The 16,554-nt window shown below is 36.6% G+C and overlaps 1 protein-coding gene across 4 annotated transcripts in view; it reads right to left on the minus strand.

The window, feature by feature from the left end:
- Nucleotides 1–16,554, minus strand: part of LOC121879876 (serine/threonine-protein kinase 26-like) — a 112,499-nt gene that overhangs the window by 5,981 nt on the left and 89,964 nt on the right. For all 4 annotated transcript variants that reach the window (XM_042386662.1, XM_042386661.1, XM_042386659.1 and 1 more), the window contains exons 2-6: nt 10,059–10,284; nt 9,032–9,196; nt 5,936–6,093; nt 5,405–5,590; nt 2,294–2,436 (exon numbers count right to left, since the gene is read on the minus strand). In XM_042386662.1, coding sequence (XP_042242596.1) covers nt 2,294–2,436; nt 5,405–5,590; nt 5,936–6,093; nt 9,032–9,196; nt 10,059–10,284 — 878 coding nt within the window. The remainder of the gene's footprint in view (nt 1–2,293; nt 2,437–5,404; nt 5,591–5,935; nt 6,094–9,031; nt 9,197–10,058; nt 10,285–16,554) is intronic.

Consider the following 16,554-nt stretch of genomic DNA (forward strand, 5'->3'; position numbering starts at 1 on the left):
GGGGTGGGGGGGGGAGGGAGGGACCGACCGACCATCTGTTAGCTGGCTGTGTACTGTAGTGTGAGAGGGGGAGGGAGTTGAGTCCATTATTTGAATGGACATTAACTTGGCGACTGTATTTCTCTATTTCTCTTAAGTATTAATTGTGTGCATGTACCATCATAAAATTAAGATGTTATTTTTACTACAACATAGGTATGTGCCTTCAAAAAGTGGAGTTTGGGGGTCGGGCTGGTTTCTATTGGAATTAATCCCATATGTTCTGTTGTTCACTTAACGCGGATTTCACTTAACGCGGGACCCTCTGGGTTCAATTGACCGCGTTAAGTGGGGTACAACTGTGTATATATATATATATATATATATATATATATATATATATATATATATATATATATATATATATATATATATATATATATATATATATATATATATATATATATATATATATATATATATATATAAAGCATATGTTACAAATAAAAACATAAAATAAAACATAAAACATAATAATAATATTAAATATTGGCAGAGATCCTCCAGCTACTCAGCATCCTTTCCTTATTTTCCGCCGCAGAAGATCTATGACAAGACAGTTTAAGAACATAAAAATGGAGGAAAGTGCAGTGGGCCTATTGGCCCATACTGGGCAGTCCCGTTTACACCCAACCCCTATCGCTCATATATCCATCCAACCTATATTTGAAGCTATCCAGAATCACTTAATGGTGTTGCTGCCTTTAGTACTGTCTTTTTTAACTTCACTTTAAGGTCGAAATGTTACTACAGCTAAGCAAGTAAGACCCATAGATTTAGATATTTCACTTAGCTTTTCACCAAATTAAACAAATGTAACACCTCAAGTTCAATATCCAATGAGACACAGTAGTTTTGTAGCATTTTTCTCACAGCTACTCTTATTGGTAACTACTGGCCTCTTACTAGATGTGGTGATTAGAGGGAAAACAGTTTATAAGTTTGTAAATAAGTCACAGAAGGCACAATATATGGACACCACTTTGACAATTCAAATCAAAACAACTGTGGCGATGAGCATTCCTGCCACTATGCAGAGCCACCAGATTCCTAAAACAAATTTCCTAGTTTTTTCTATTTGTTTGCAATTGCCAACAATTTATGAATTATAGATCTGAAATAATTTTTTTTTGTACATTTTGTTTAGGTTGAAGTGAAACCTGGGAATATTTTTTCCCACAATAGTACATACAGGGTGTATAGTGAATTTTCACAAAAATAGCCTCCATTAAACGAGGGATGGTGTACTGTACTATAAACTTCCCCATGTTCTCTATCTGTAGCAATAACTAATAAACCTGTAAATATTAAACTAAACTAGGGCCTTCGGGTGGTAATAAGGCCAACTATGTACTGTACTGTATAAAAACTACACCATCTGCCTGGCTCAGGTTAAACTTAACTCTTATGTACTGTGGAAATAAGAACTCAATCATAAAACACCATCTATATAAGAGTAAGAAAAATACCTAAACAGTATAAATGATTACAACATGAGATAGGTGCTAAATGGTCATATCAGATTTCTTTAGAATTTCTGACATAGCAAGGTTTGTGTCAGGATTCTTGCACTGTTCATTAAGGGTATGGCTCAAAAGTCTGTGGAGGTCTTTTATAACATTGTGATTATGACTTTACAATGCCATTCAATGTTCCTACAAATGGCAAGAACAATTAACTTTTGGAAGGTTTGCCCAGCTTGGTAGCATGGTCCAGAGGACTGGCTGGTTTGATACAGAGGCCCATTTATACCTGACTTCCAGCAGAACAGTTTCAATTACTGGTATATTTAGTAATAATGGTACCTGAAAAGAAAAACTACAGTCCACATCTTCAATATGCTTTCATTCTCTTCTTTCTGCTCTAAGGATATGAGATGTCTTTGAATGCTATTGGGAGTACAGGGTAATGACTAAACTCAAAGCATCAAGATATAGTATTAGCAAGACCATGGAGCATGTTACTTGCCTAATCCATCATGATCAAAAGCAAAAATAAGGGCACAAAACTCAATTTGCCTTTGTTCACCGAACTCTCATGTGTGCTTCTAGACTCTAGAGAAAGTGCCCTTAGAGGATAGAAATATATTAAGGGTGACATGTGAGGTACTGTACTGGATAAATAATATACAACTCCTATCAACTTTACAGATTAACAATTCAGCATTGCATTACCTAAATGCCTATTCCAAACACCTCTAAACCTAAATTCATAAAACTCTAACCTTCAAAGGTACAAAACAGATCAAACTCACGAATCAGATGGATCAGAATCAGTGTCTGTATCAGTGCAATTCTTCTTATAGGACTTATACCTATCTATTAAGTCCATGAGGTATGCATTCTTTTTGGCCTTGCGGATGAATGGGAACTTGAGCAATTCTTTGGCAGTTGGTCTCTGGAAAATAAACAAATACTTATCAATTTTACACAAACAAAATCTGAATAATACTTTAGTCTTTAACTAAAGGTATTGAGACAACCAGGAGATACAAAGTTTGGCAAAGTCCTAGAAGTGGTCATTCAGCAACTCCTGGAGGAGATATACTGTACTGTATAAACAAAGATGTTGATAAAAAATATAAAATAATCTCTGTTCATGGTACAACAATGATAAAAGACTTCCAGTACTTTACCATATATGGATGACTAAGGAGGCTGTCTCGTTTATTTAAATAACAAAGCCTTAAGTGCTGTGCACATATCTTTGAATAGAGAGAGATTCTATTTACATATGTGAAATGTATGTATGCTTGTGTTTTACATACCTGCAGAAAGTTCTTAATGAGCTTTGTGTATTATTTAAGAAAATGTGATTTATGTAATACAGGGAGCCCCCCAAGTTTGTGGATTTTTATTTCGCGGTCCTCTATTATTTGCGGATGACACCCTTGATGTACCCAAGAATGTCTGTGGGTAGTTTTAAAGTTGCCGGCATTTTTGCGGCTGGGACAGGGAGCCATTCATTCTAGAGACAGTAATTTCCTTTACCTGTATTGTAAATATGTATATGTGTGTAGACACACACACACATACAAATAAACATTAATAGGAAAATGCTCTCACAAATACTCAGAAAAAATTATTAAAAAGGTGACAGTCTAACCTCAAGTCTGTGCTTTATTAATAAAGCACAAACTTGAGGGTAGACTGTTACATTTTTAATAAATTAGTTTCTGATTATTTGTGAGAGAATTTTCCCATTATTGTTTATTTGTATGGGTTGTGTCTCTACACACACACACATATATATATATATATATATATATATATATATATATATATATATATATATATGCAAATGAAATCACTGTAGGTCTTGGCATTGATCTAGGTATATGCTGTTAACCACAAGGAAAGAAGAAAACCACGAGTTCCCAAAGCGCTTCATTGTAATTCACATCAGGGGGTGAGTACAGACTAGCTAGTCTGTGCTGCCTGAAATCATGCACTGAAACATATATATATATATATATATATATATATATATATATATATATATATATATATATATATATATATATATATATATATATATATATATATATATATATATATATATATATATATATATATATATATATATATATAATATATATATATATATATACAGTATTACCCGCCTAGCAGCGGTTTCACTTAGCGTTGTATCATATCTGTGATTGCCTCGCCAGGTGAACTTTCACTTAACGCAGTTTTTTTTCACATATCTGGCAGTGGGGTGTAGAGACTCGAGCGCTATTTTTAGATTTGCCCACCGCCACCCTGCCTGACTGCCTGTTTTAGCTCATAAAATTCACCTGATTACCGGTCAGAATATAATTTACATTGCCAAATTCTTATAATTTGGTGATCATTTTGAATATAAACATCATATATATTTTGCATTAAACATACAAATTTAGATAAAAATTGCCTCTAGGTAACTAAATATTTATCTTTTGTGCAAAATATATGACATTTATATTAAAGTATTCCCTAGTCTTACGAGGAATCCAGCAATGTCAGTGTATTATCTAACTTTTGGATTTGAGATATTTATTTATTAAAATTTAGTGGTTTTCCCCCAAAATTTCTCTGAGAGGGAAGAGCGGCAGTGTAGTGTGAGAGGGGGAGGAGTTCAGGTCCGTATTTGAATGGACATTTAACTTAGCGACTATATTTCTCTATTTCTCTTAAAGTATTAATTGTGTGCATGTACCATCATAAAATTAAGATGTTATTTTTACTACAACATAGGTATCGCCTTCAAAAAATTAGGTTGGGGGTCGGGTGATTTCTATTGGAATTAATCATAATCCCACATATGTTCTGTTGTTCATACTTGTGATTTCACTTACTTGCTTGGGACCTCTGAGTTTCAATTGACAGCGATTAAGTGAGTACAACTTATATATATATATATATATATATATATATATATATATATATATATATATATATATATATATATATATATATATATATATATATATATATATATATATATATATATATATACACACACACAATACAGGTAACAGAAATAGTGTCCCTTAGGGCTAACACAGGAAAAATACATTTTCTTTCTACACAAATGAAAAATGTAAGTAAACCCCACAAAAAAAAATGTTATTCATGGACTTGGCGATTCGAAGCCATTTTGAGAACCTAACCCCCGCAAATTTAGGGGGCCCCCCTGTACATGCATTTTATAAGTAACAGCATTATAAGTGTGGGTATTTTTGTTGCAAATTAATGTTTTGTATCTGCTTTAAGGGTATTTAAGTGAGCATGTATTCTGAGAAAAATGTCAATTGTGCAAGCTTTCTATATGTTTATGTTTTCTCTCTTATTTACGGTATGTTCTGTATCTATTTTGATGACAGAAAACAGTACCAAAGGATGTCAAGACTCTTTTGAGCAAGATGAAACAAAAAACTTGGCGCTACAAATTAGTGCCGAGATGTATATACTGTACAGTAAGGTCACATTATCAATCTATTGTAATTACTCTCTGAAGAAGACCCTGTGTGGTCGAAACGTTAGAGCAATAAACAGCTCCTGCTGTCTCCTTGGTTCCCCCCTCCCCCCCACACAAACACACACAGACAAATTTGTGTTTTCCCACTCCTCCAATCCTTTATATATTATATTTCAGGGTGGTTGGATTAAAGAGCAAATACACTTACCATTCATTCATTCTTACTACTATATTAGAACTGTTCTGCTATGGTATTCCTCCTCTATAATAATGCCCCCAAAATCCCTTTGGTTTGCCGCTGCTGCTTCATACAACTTAGCAGCACCCACTCCAGAAAAGCATAGAATATTTGAGAAAAATTTCACAATTCATATCAAAGAAAAGTAAAGAATAAAGTACTTACATTTTCTGGGTCTTTATTTAAACATGCCTCTACAAATTCTTTAAAAGGTTTGCTATAGTTCCCAGTAAGTTGTGGAGGGTTATTCTTGGGTATGAGAAAGAGAACTCTCATTGGGTGTAGATCACTGTTAGGTGGCTCTCCCTTGGCCAATTCAATGGCTGTGATCCCCAATGACCAAATGTCTGCCTGTGGGTGCAGAAGTAAATCATGATTAAATATCATAAGAAAAAAATGACACATGACTTTCTCAAAACTTTGAAGCAGTGAAAAAAAAAGAGGTTTTATTTTCTTATTTAAAAAAGATGTAATGTATTAAAGAAAAAACATGATTTGGTTTAATGAATATGTTACATGGGGGAAAATTTGCAAAATATTTGAATCAATTGTAATTAACGTACAGCAATGGGTAACACAATTAAAGGTTGTGATTATACTCCAAGCACCAAACTATAGTTCAAAATTGGGACAGTGGTTCAGAATATCATGATACAAAGTTTCAGTTCTATGAAATATGAGAGAAACATTTTGTACCTTAGAGTCATACGCAGATTGTTTGATGACCTCAGGAGCCATCCAGAATGGAGTGCCGACGAATGTATTTCTTTTGCTGGTTGTATTTGTCAACTGACCTGCCACACCAAAATCTGCTAGTTTTACATCTCCCATCTCACTCAGCAATACATTGGCAGCTGAAAATTAAGTATTGCATATACATTTTAACATGACATTACAATTCTCACTAAAATTAACTGTTAATGCCACAATTTCAAATTTAAATAATGCATATCATTTCCTGCATTCATAAGAGTAATTCTTGCAGACTCTATTAAGGATACTACTTGTCAGTTTTTAGCTAAATCAGCCAGAGACTCAGTTCTATGAATATCAAATACTGTACTGAATAAACGAATAACTTCTTTTTTAGCCAGACTGCATTGACATACATTATGACCTACCCCTCCATTCTCCATATACATTCCAATAACCAGTCTTCTCATAGGAAACATAACCGTGAGCATTTCCCCCAGAAAACCTTTAATTTGTAAATTTGCATTTCATACAATCCAATGATCCCTAATGTTTCAGAAATTTACTATGCTACAGAGTGCCTAAAACTCCTTAAGCCTAACAGAGATGGGCAGTATCTTAAGATACAAGATACAATTTGTATCTTAAGTTATAAGATACCGTATCAAAGATAAAAAACTTTCCGAACTGGGTATTTGTCAAGTACAGTACAGTATCTTAATATTATGATACATTTGAATTCAGGTCTGACATGTGGGTAAAATCTGCCTCGCCAGTGTTAAGGCCTGGGCAGCCCAGTTAACCCTTATCAGTGAACAGTGACGCCAAGGTTGCAACTTTCCCGCGGAATTGGGCTAGTTTGAGTATGGAGTCGCAGGTAATTTTAAGCAGTCGACTTCAGAAATTTCGGTGTTGAGATGCCTGCTGAAGAAAAGAACTTGAGTCGAGCACAAAACAGCCACAACAGCAGTGATGAAGAATTCACTTTCTACTCACCTCACAGTTCAGCCACGACAGAGAATGATGGATTGAACAGAAAATATAAAGCTACCTAACCATCTCCTTTGTGCTATCCATACACTAAGCTTGGTATGCACTACAGATGCAGCCAGGATCAACCACTAAACAATGGTAAAGTGTTCTAAGCTGTGGGTATGTGCTGGGAGGCCTAAATCTGCCGAGTTTATTCACGAAGAGCTCAACCATCGGTTACGCTACCTTATCCAAGGTGTAATTCTTTGTTCGATAGAGTGAAAACCATCTATAATTCAGTGGAAGACCAAGATCATTAAGTCAAGCTGGGGCTCAAGTCATCACCCCTCCAAGAGCCTGAGTTGGACTCCTTTGAGGAATACTGCCTTGCTCTAGCACTAGTTGCTTCAGCGCTAAACAGGTTCCAAGGAGAAGCTCATCCCAACTCTTCTGTTGACAGAAACCAAATTGGACAACATCAACAACAATATAAGCATGAGACACTGCAGTGCCACTGTTGCAAGCAGTTATTACAGAGTTCAGAAAAAGATTGAGCCAACTTCTCTCTTTACCCTGAAGTAAATGATGCTGTAATGGCATCATTGTTTCATCCTTATTTCAAACTATGGTGGCTCAGTTTGATGAAGGATTCTAAAAGAGACAATGATGACTAAACCCCACAAATGCAGATTAAATTTTTCAATACTGCAAGGACCATCTCCAGGGATCATGAGCAAAATCTATGAGAAACTTCAGTGGCTTCTTCTGACACAAATGAAGATGATGATGACTTCTTCAGCTTCAGGAAGTCATCTTCCGAGAATACTACTAGTGAAGCATATATGAAAGCTCTGCATTTTCTTTGAGATAAAAGCAGGACTTTTTTCTCCAACTTGAACAATTATCCAGCTGCGAAGAAGGTCTTCATGAAGTATTATACAGCACTTCCTTCTGCACCAGTTGAGGATTTGTTCTCTTTTGCTGGAATGATACAAACTGTACACCGAAGAGAAGCAGGCTGTCAGATTCACTCTTCGAAAGTTAGTTACAGTACAGTTTTTGAAAGGAAACGAAGCTTGGTCCTAATGTAATACAATAAGTGTCAAGATGTTGACAATATTATTAGTTATAGACTAGTACAGGTTGTGCAGCCTTGCAGATAATAAATTATGTGAAAAATATGTTTTTTCATTAAACATTCTGAAATAAAGTATGGGAATAATATGACTCAGGTGAAGCAAAATACTGTTCTCAAAACGTCTTGTATCTTAAAAATGTATCTTTAAATTGCATCTTATATCTTCAATATATATTTTTTGTTTATCTTGTATCTGTATATCTTCAGATACACTTTATAAAGTACCTTGCATCTGGATAAACTTTTAAGTATTTTTGTCCATCTCTGAAGCCTATGGTGTTCAAGGGCATTATTTTACCATCAATCTGTCCAAAATAATAAATAATTCATGTGTGAACATAATATTTTTGCATCTTATTACATATTGTACCAATAAAGTATATATTGAACAGTACACTATATTATAACATGTACTTGTACAATAAGATAAAAACTACCTGACCACCGACATCTACATACAGTACTCAAAATTGAATTAGAACTTAATCTTCAAAATTAATAGGCTTTAAATACTGTAGTGTAGTGTCATTGAGCCATGCTGGAAAAAAGCTCCTGACACATTTGTCACCTTTACTTGGTCAAGTTGCCTTACTGTTTACCATTGTTGTTTACCTGCATTGTCTTGGAATACAGGAAACGGTATACAGTATTCCCATGGCCTACATGCATCGTATACAGTACCTACTTTGTCTATGTTCATGCTGAACTGTATAACTGCATAGTTTATAAACATGCTTATCCAATTGTAAACATGTACAACAATTTTACTAAATAAATAATAATGATAATATTATTAGTGAGAATATGCATTAACCCGTCTTCTTTTTATAACAAAATATACTTGCCATTCACTATAATTTGACAAAGAAATTAGGTGACAGTAATCAGCAACTTGTTACAGCTACAGTGCATGGTTCCTATCCTGTCCCACAGAAGCCAAAACCATAGTAAAGTACAGTATCTGTACAAGCCAAATGTTAAATATAAACCTTTTATATCACGGTGAAGTTTTCTTTCGGAGTGTAAATAGTCTAACCCTTTGATAACTTCACGTAGTATAACAGCAATGTGCATTTCTTCAAAACTCCCCGCCTTCATCAAGTCAAGTGCTGACCCACCACCAAGGTATTCCATGATGATCCATAATTTTGTACCTGAAAATAGTTGTACGGTTAATTAGATGAAAATTATTTTCTAATTAGTAACTAGCATAAAAAGATACAGTATAATCTTTCTTTAAACTATATTTTTCCTAAATGTCTCAATAATTATATGGTGAAAAGCTAGAATTGTACTGTACTTAATTTTCCTTTAAATTGACTCTTCCCAATGCCATAAGGTGTATTACTATAAAAAGGGAAGTGTTAGAATGCTATACTGTAGCAGACACAGTACAGTAATTCTTAAATTACTGAAAAATAGTGAAGCAAGGAATACAACCTTAGTATTAAGCAAGAACACCCTGTATACCAGCAGTGTGTCCCTTTAGACTTTCACTTTAGTTCTACATCATCTAATCAGCCATGCAAAGATAAACCTACTTACTTATCTGGAGACAGTTACATAACTACCCTGTATTAATGCTAAGAGTAAATATAATAAGATGAAATTCTGAAAAAAGCCCAACCATGCAGAGTACAGTACTGTAGGTATTTATTATGTACAAGAAAAAATATTATGGCTTGTTACTAGAATAACCCACACTAGTTATTGTTAACACAACTTGCCATTTACAAATATTTGGTTACCGTATTCTTTTTACTGTAATGGACTCTAAAAAGACATTAAACTAGAGATACACTAAACCTTATCAAAACACATACATAAACTCCCTACCTTATATAAATCCATAAAATTTATATCACAAAAATCCATTGTAGAACATACAACAGTTATGCAACTGTGATTGGAAAAAGAAAACTTTGTAAGAAATGCTAACAAACTAACAACAAGATATGGATTACTACTGATGGGTGGGTTTAAATAAACAGAAATACTCCCCCAAATTAGACTGACCTTTAAGGTAGGAGCCATAATACTTAGTAACATAAGGAGAGTCACACTGGGATAAAACCATAATCTCCTGCTGAATGTCTTCGATCTCATCCTCAGCCTCTTCTAGATCAATAATCTTGATAGCAACCACCTGCGTAGTACGCTTGTCTACGCCCTTAAACACTTCACCGAAGGATCCCTTGCCAATTCTCTCTTGTTTGGTGAAAATCAGCTCTGGGTCCACCTTCTGTAATAAAAAAATACAGCTAATCTTGATTTTATGTTGACAGGTACAAGTACTGTACTATACTGTATTTTAATGAAAAAAGGGAGGGAGGCAGGAGAGGTAGTAAAGAGGGACAGAAAAGATAAATACCAGTATGTACAGTTGTCTCAAAGAGTTCCTTTACCCACTGTGATGACCGAGAGGCTTCGTATGTTTTGCCAGTGGCCATGTCAAGTAGCCCACAATCCTTAAACAAGTCACTATCCATTGTCATTACCTCAATACCCTGCTCTATCTACAAGGGTACTGCATCTGACTGGGCTTTTGGTTAATTACACGCACCATAGATTCTCAGCAATTTGGAAACATGAAAACCTTTCCTCCACCACCCACTGTTTAGTCAGCTTTCTTAATTCTATCTACCGCAACATCTTACTCCACATAACAAGAGGCACTCAGTATACTGTTCCTCTTAACTCTCTCTCATCATTACCATGACCTCATCAGTCAGCTCGAGATGAAACTGCAGTACTACATTATCCTCGCTACTGTCTATTGCTATAATTAAGATCTGATGCTCAACATCACAACCAAATGTAGCCCATACGACCATGTACTGATCACTAAAAGAACTACCCCATTCCAGTTATTGTAAAATTCATCAACAATTCGTACCAAATTTTTGTGTTCACTCCTTGCCAATCTCACCTTTGTACTGTAACTGCGCTAAAAGTCCTTGTTAAATAACTCCCCTTCCTCTCAGCTCATTTATACTGTACATTGTCTCAAATAATATGGTGTGTTGGGGAATTAATTTTAATGTAAAAGTACCAGTACTGTATAATATAACTACAACACACTTATTAAGGATCTGGATTCAAAAGGTTGAGTTAGAACCACAAAAGAACAGATAAAACTTCCACAAAACGAAACCATGAAGGGATTACACAGCTCTGTTAAGCAGTAAAACCACACCACCCAACAGCTGCCAGAAAATCAACACGTTAAGAACTACGACTAAACACGAGTCAAGTGTCGAGGCCATGCACCAACATCCTTTTTTACCATCACTTCCCGTTTCTCCCTCTAATACCTCTCACCCCTGACCTACACAACACAAAAACCACTTTAGATACAACTTACCTGTATAAAACTCCAGCCAGGTATTTAAGGTATATTTTTATAGCTCTCACATGCATAGAGGAATACTTTATAAACATTTAAAGTGGGAAATCTAATGTTCTTGTTCAAATTGAGGAGAGTTGAAATCCATAATGAAATAAATTTATTTCAATCATACATAACTGGTGGTTGCAACCATCTACTGTACTGTAATGTATAACCAAATAAAAAATGTTAAAGTTAAGTCTATTACTTTATAAAACAACAATATTTCCTTAGGTTTAAGTGTAAATTGAAAGTTATTTCCTTTAGTTTCTCTTATATAATAATACAGGATAATTGGACTGGAGAATCCAAGGTTGTGGGAAGATCAAGCATCCACTAGTGACATGACAAGACTGTACACACGTTAAATTATGATCCAACACTTTGTGGAAGGCAATTACAATGACCAAAAACATAATTTCGTTGGGAATTTGTAAATAGGCAATGAAGAATAAAAATAAGTTAGACACTGAAGAGGAGTAGTAATAATAGGCATAAGGTTGACAAAGATGGGAGAAAAATGCATGCCGAAAGTGAAAATACGAATATTGTGAAAAGTGTTAGGAAATGAGCGGAGTAAAGTGCATAAGTATCGTTATGAAGAAAGGCGCTTCATTAAACAGACTTGTAGAGAGGAAGGAAGAAGAGGGTTGGATGAAAGGAAGTAAGGTGAGGAGATGGGTGTCACCTTACACACATCCTTCACCTAGGACGAACAGGGTGGTGGTCCCTCAGATGACCCCTCGGGAAGGACCTTGAGAGGCTTCCTCCCTCTATCCTATCTGCATCAGGTGCAGGACCTCCCCAACCAGCCCCAATCAGTCTACTAACGGCATGGCCATTGTCTCCCGCTTTGCTACCGATGATACCTGTTCTAGATTTTGCTGGTATGGTCTCACCTCCCAATAAACTATGCTAATAAATCTACAGAAATAAATCAACACTAAAATACAGTACAGTAGTTCTATTAAAAAAAAAAAAAAAAAACTAAAGGTATATACAAGATTCTCTTAACCTTAATGTTATTACATGATAATACACTACAGGGTATATAAATCAATACACTATCTACTTTACTTTTCCCATTCCTTTAACTCTGTATTTAAACCCACATGATCAAACCTTTCCTGTTCATACGGAGTCACTTCCCCTCCCTGGATACTGTAACACAATATGTCCCTTCTATCTGCCTCAGCATCACCACCACCTTTTAACCTCAACCCCTTCCCACTTCCCTCACCTACTGCAGTGACTCCCTTTAACCTCCCTGTCACTACCACCTTCTCCAGCAGAAATCCCCCCCCCCCCTTAACCCTCAACCATCTCCAGGGTAGCAGATGGGAGGTAGTGAACGGCTGTGAGGTTAAGGGGAGGTTCCTGTTTGAAGCGATGATAGTGGAAGAGTGATGATTGGTGAACGGCTGAGGTTAACTTCAGCCCCTCCCAGCAGAGCCAGAAACCACCCCTTAACCTCAGCCCCACCCCTACCTTACAATCACAAGTGTGAATCCCTGCTTGTCTCTTACCTACCTTACAATACATTACCACCTACAACAGAGCAACCCCTCCTCTCTGTGAACCCAACCTCTCCCCTACCACACAAATCATTACCCTACCTTTACCAGCAAGATCCTCCCTTCACTGCACACTATCCCTTAACTAACTACTCATCACCTTACCTTTACCAGCAGGCCCCCAGGTCATTAATAAGCATCACGACAATGAGTTATCAAACATCATGATTACCCTAAACACCTCATGCCACCACACATAGCCCTCCCTCTCTATACACCCATCTATACCATAACCTTTCACATCACCACGATAACAAAAATGCAATAAATTCCAGAAATTCTCGATCCAAATCCACAGAGATCTCCATTAAATTTTTCCCCTGTTGAGAGGGAGGGAATGAATCAATTACAATAAAGTAATAAATTTCGATGCTATTTTTGGCCAGTACTGTAACTCATTATCACAGGATAAGTGGGCTTGTTAGATATATTTGTACTCTCCCATTTGATGAAAACAAAACGACTAGTCTAAAAAATCGCTGCCAAAAATTATAACATTAAAACTACAGTAGTCATATATTGCAATGTGGGGATCTCAAAAACAGTGACTAGCAAGATTAAGTGCTGAAAGTAGCAAAAATTTATCACCTAATTCAACAAGCCCTCATAACTTGATTAATATTGATAAATTGCATATAAATTCACATATAACTGTTAAAAATATCCAGTTCCGGCTCTTTTAATGCCGAATATAATGTATGTACGGATATACTTGAACAGTAATTGCTTGAAAATATTAACTTTCTATCTATGAGTGGAAAAAAGTTGATATTAAGAATATTTACCGACGGTCACAAACAAATTCACACCTTTGGAGAGACGGGGGAGGGGTGTTCTTAGCCTAATCCCTCCACAAAAAAAAAAGATCTAGTGCCTGACCTTCGCGCTTTATGAAGGCCTCAGCTATACTGTATGTACCTACCCACCCCTTCACTCGTTAACATAACAAACGTCAATTCTGTCTTCGCATAAAGGTAAAACATACCCAGCGTCTTGTGTAAAATAATTCATTCTTTTACAGTGATCAATTTTGTGGTTACTAATTGTGGGAGTTTGTGTTGTGCATCAGCAAAGTAATAAATAACTACGATGATATAACAGCAACGGTTAGCGGTTTATGCCAGCAAAAAAATTAATAAGAACTCGATGGTACCCTTATATTACCATAGATGTTATTACCAGTGCACCCGAACGCTTGCTGGAGTGTTTGTGACGACGATTCTTGGGGTTCATAAACGACTAAACTTCTCTAGTGACGGCGTGATCAACCAGACTAAGACTACAATAAGCTAGATTTGGTGAAGTCTGGCTTGGTTATGAACTAGAGTTGTATGATGAGGGGTGAGTGGCGGTCGCACACCCTCATTATCTTGGCCGACTGTGGCTCACGGCCAACCATAACCCACATAACGTAATATCCCGAGCACACCCCTCACATCCATCCATCCACCCACCCACACACTAACCCACATAACGCAACATCCTACCACTCTTCAATTAGATCCAAACGCACTCACATTAACTCAACGCCTCTTACTGACGCCAAACATACCCACTACACGTCCCAAGACTGGATAAATAATAATAAATTACTGCCAAAAGTATAAATTATTGCTTATACACATAATAAAATAATAAAATGTAATACAGTACTTATAAATACTCAAAGTTAGTCAGGAAATATTAGGGCTATACTAGCAATTGGTTGAGCTGTCTGTCGCTGCCCAATTCAGAGAGAACAATAGGCTTTGACTGAGCATATCGCCGTAAGTGAAATACCCCCCATTAGCACAGGAATCCAATACTTGGGAGCAGCAGTCTAAACTCTATAAGGTTAATAAGATCAACACTACGAGTTGGTTGATATAGTCACCTATCAACTACTTGAGTAAACTTTAAGGGGGGAGATTAAACAAGAGACACCCACAGAAGTGTAGCTCTGGAGAATCAAGATGCAGCCTGTCTAAGAACTCACACGTCCGGTGAAGGATATATTTTAATCAAAACAAAGACGACCAAGCGAGTTCAACTAGCTATAAAACCTGAGTTTGCCCTCAACTACAGTATCTAATGTCCTGCCGAAAACTTAATATTTCTTCTATTGATCCAGTGAAGTATGTGTCTATCTCAGAAAAAAAAAGAACAAGGAAGGGGGTTACACTTCCAGTCAAACCTACGCAAATTATAGTTTGTTTGTTTTTGTCCCCACAGTAACATTAGATTTGTGAAGCCAATATCTTTATTAGCGTGACGTAATAAAAATACATTCACCTCTTCTGGAAAGACTTGTACAGGTAAATACTGAATAAGCAAGTCGTAAGGAGCTATGTGGGAGGCTGGCTGGCCATCTCTGGCAGCGTGTGGTGGAAGGACGGCTTTGATCTAGGATATTCAACCTAAACATATTACATTATGATTCGTCCTTGACAAAAGGCAACGTCCTGACCCGAAACGTCAGCGGTAGAAACGTCAAAAACATTCACGATATACAGATATGTCAGCAGCTCCCCCTTCATCCCTTCCCATAGTCCCAGTAGGTCGGCGAGGGTCATCCAAAGCCACACTTGTGGTGTGCGCCCTAAGTAATACGTGCCTCAGCCACAGTTCCGTGCCTGTCGCAGGCCCGCCAACGCCCTACACTCATCTCGCAAACAAAACCCTCTTAAACAACGGAAGGCGCTTACCTCGCTGGCACAGGGTTCACGCGACACAACCACAAGCGGGGCTTTCGTGGCTGGTGTTGTCTAGCACGGGAGCGGGAGGGATGCATAAGAGAGGTGGTGGTTCCGGCAAGTGTGTTGATTTGTGGTAGTGGTGTGTTAGCTCTATACAACGATCAGTAAATGTGGTGTGTTCAGCACAGGGGTGCCTTAAACAGCAATAGCGGCGCAAACTGCACAATGTCCCTAAACTACCAACTACAGTTACAGCCATTGTAATATCCTTGGAAAGTGACGACGTGAAACAAACAGAAGAATCCTTCGTGGTTTACCACAGGAGTATCGATTGTACCAGGTTATCTACCTTTGGTTGAACCATGACTAAGATTGTTTTTGTTACTGACAGCACTACCACTACGCTCCATGATGCTATATTATATTAAGTTCCTTTCACGATTTCAACTAACTTGAGAAATGTCTCAACGATGGATAGTGTTAACAAGAAAGACACTTAAATGTTGCTTTAGTCACTGATAACTGTCATTTTGATATACAACTATTTCATATAAAGGCATTAACGAGTTTTACTAACTACATAAATAATCAACTAATCAAGAAGACACCATCAACAAAATCACTTCCAACTTGCTCAAAAACATGGTACGCGTCACAAGCTAATATTCTGGCGACGGGGAAAACCCTACTAACATTACCATCATCACATAGATGCAACCAATAAAATCAATGCAACATATAGTGATAAAACTGATGTCAACAAAGAAGTAACTTTCCTTACATATATTAAAATCCATAATTTAAGAGGTTTCCTGATCAGCTTTCCTATGTAAGGTTGATATAGCCTTGACTGAATATATTAACTCATCGTAACA

This window comes from Homarus americanus, unplaced genomic scaffold (genome assembly GCF_018991925.1).
Source record: "Homarus americanus isolate GMGI-L3 unplaced genomic scaffold, GMGI_Hamer_2.0 scaffold32095, whole genome shotgun sequence".
NCBI classification, from domain to species: domain Eukaryota; kingdom Metazoa; phylum Arthropoda; class Malacostraca; order Decapoda; family Nephropidae; genus Homarus; species Homarus americanus.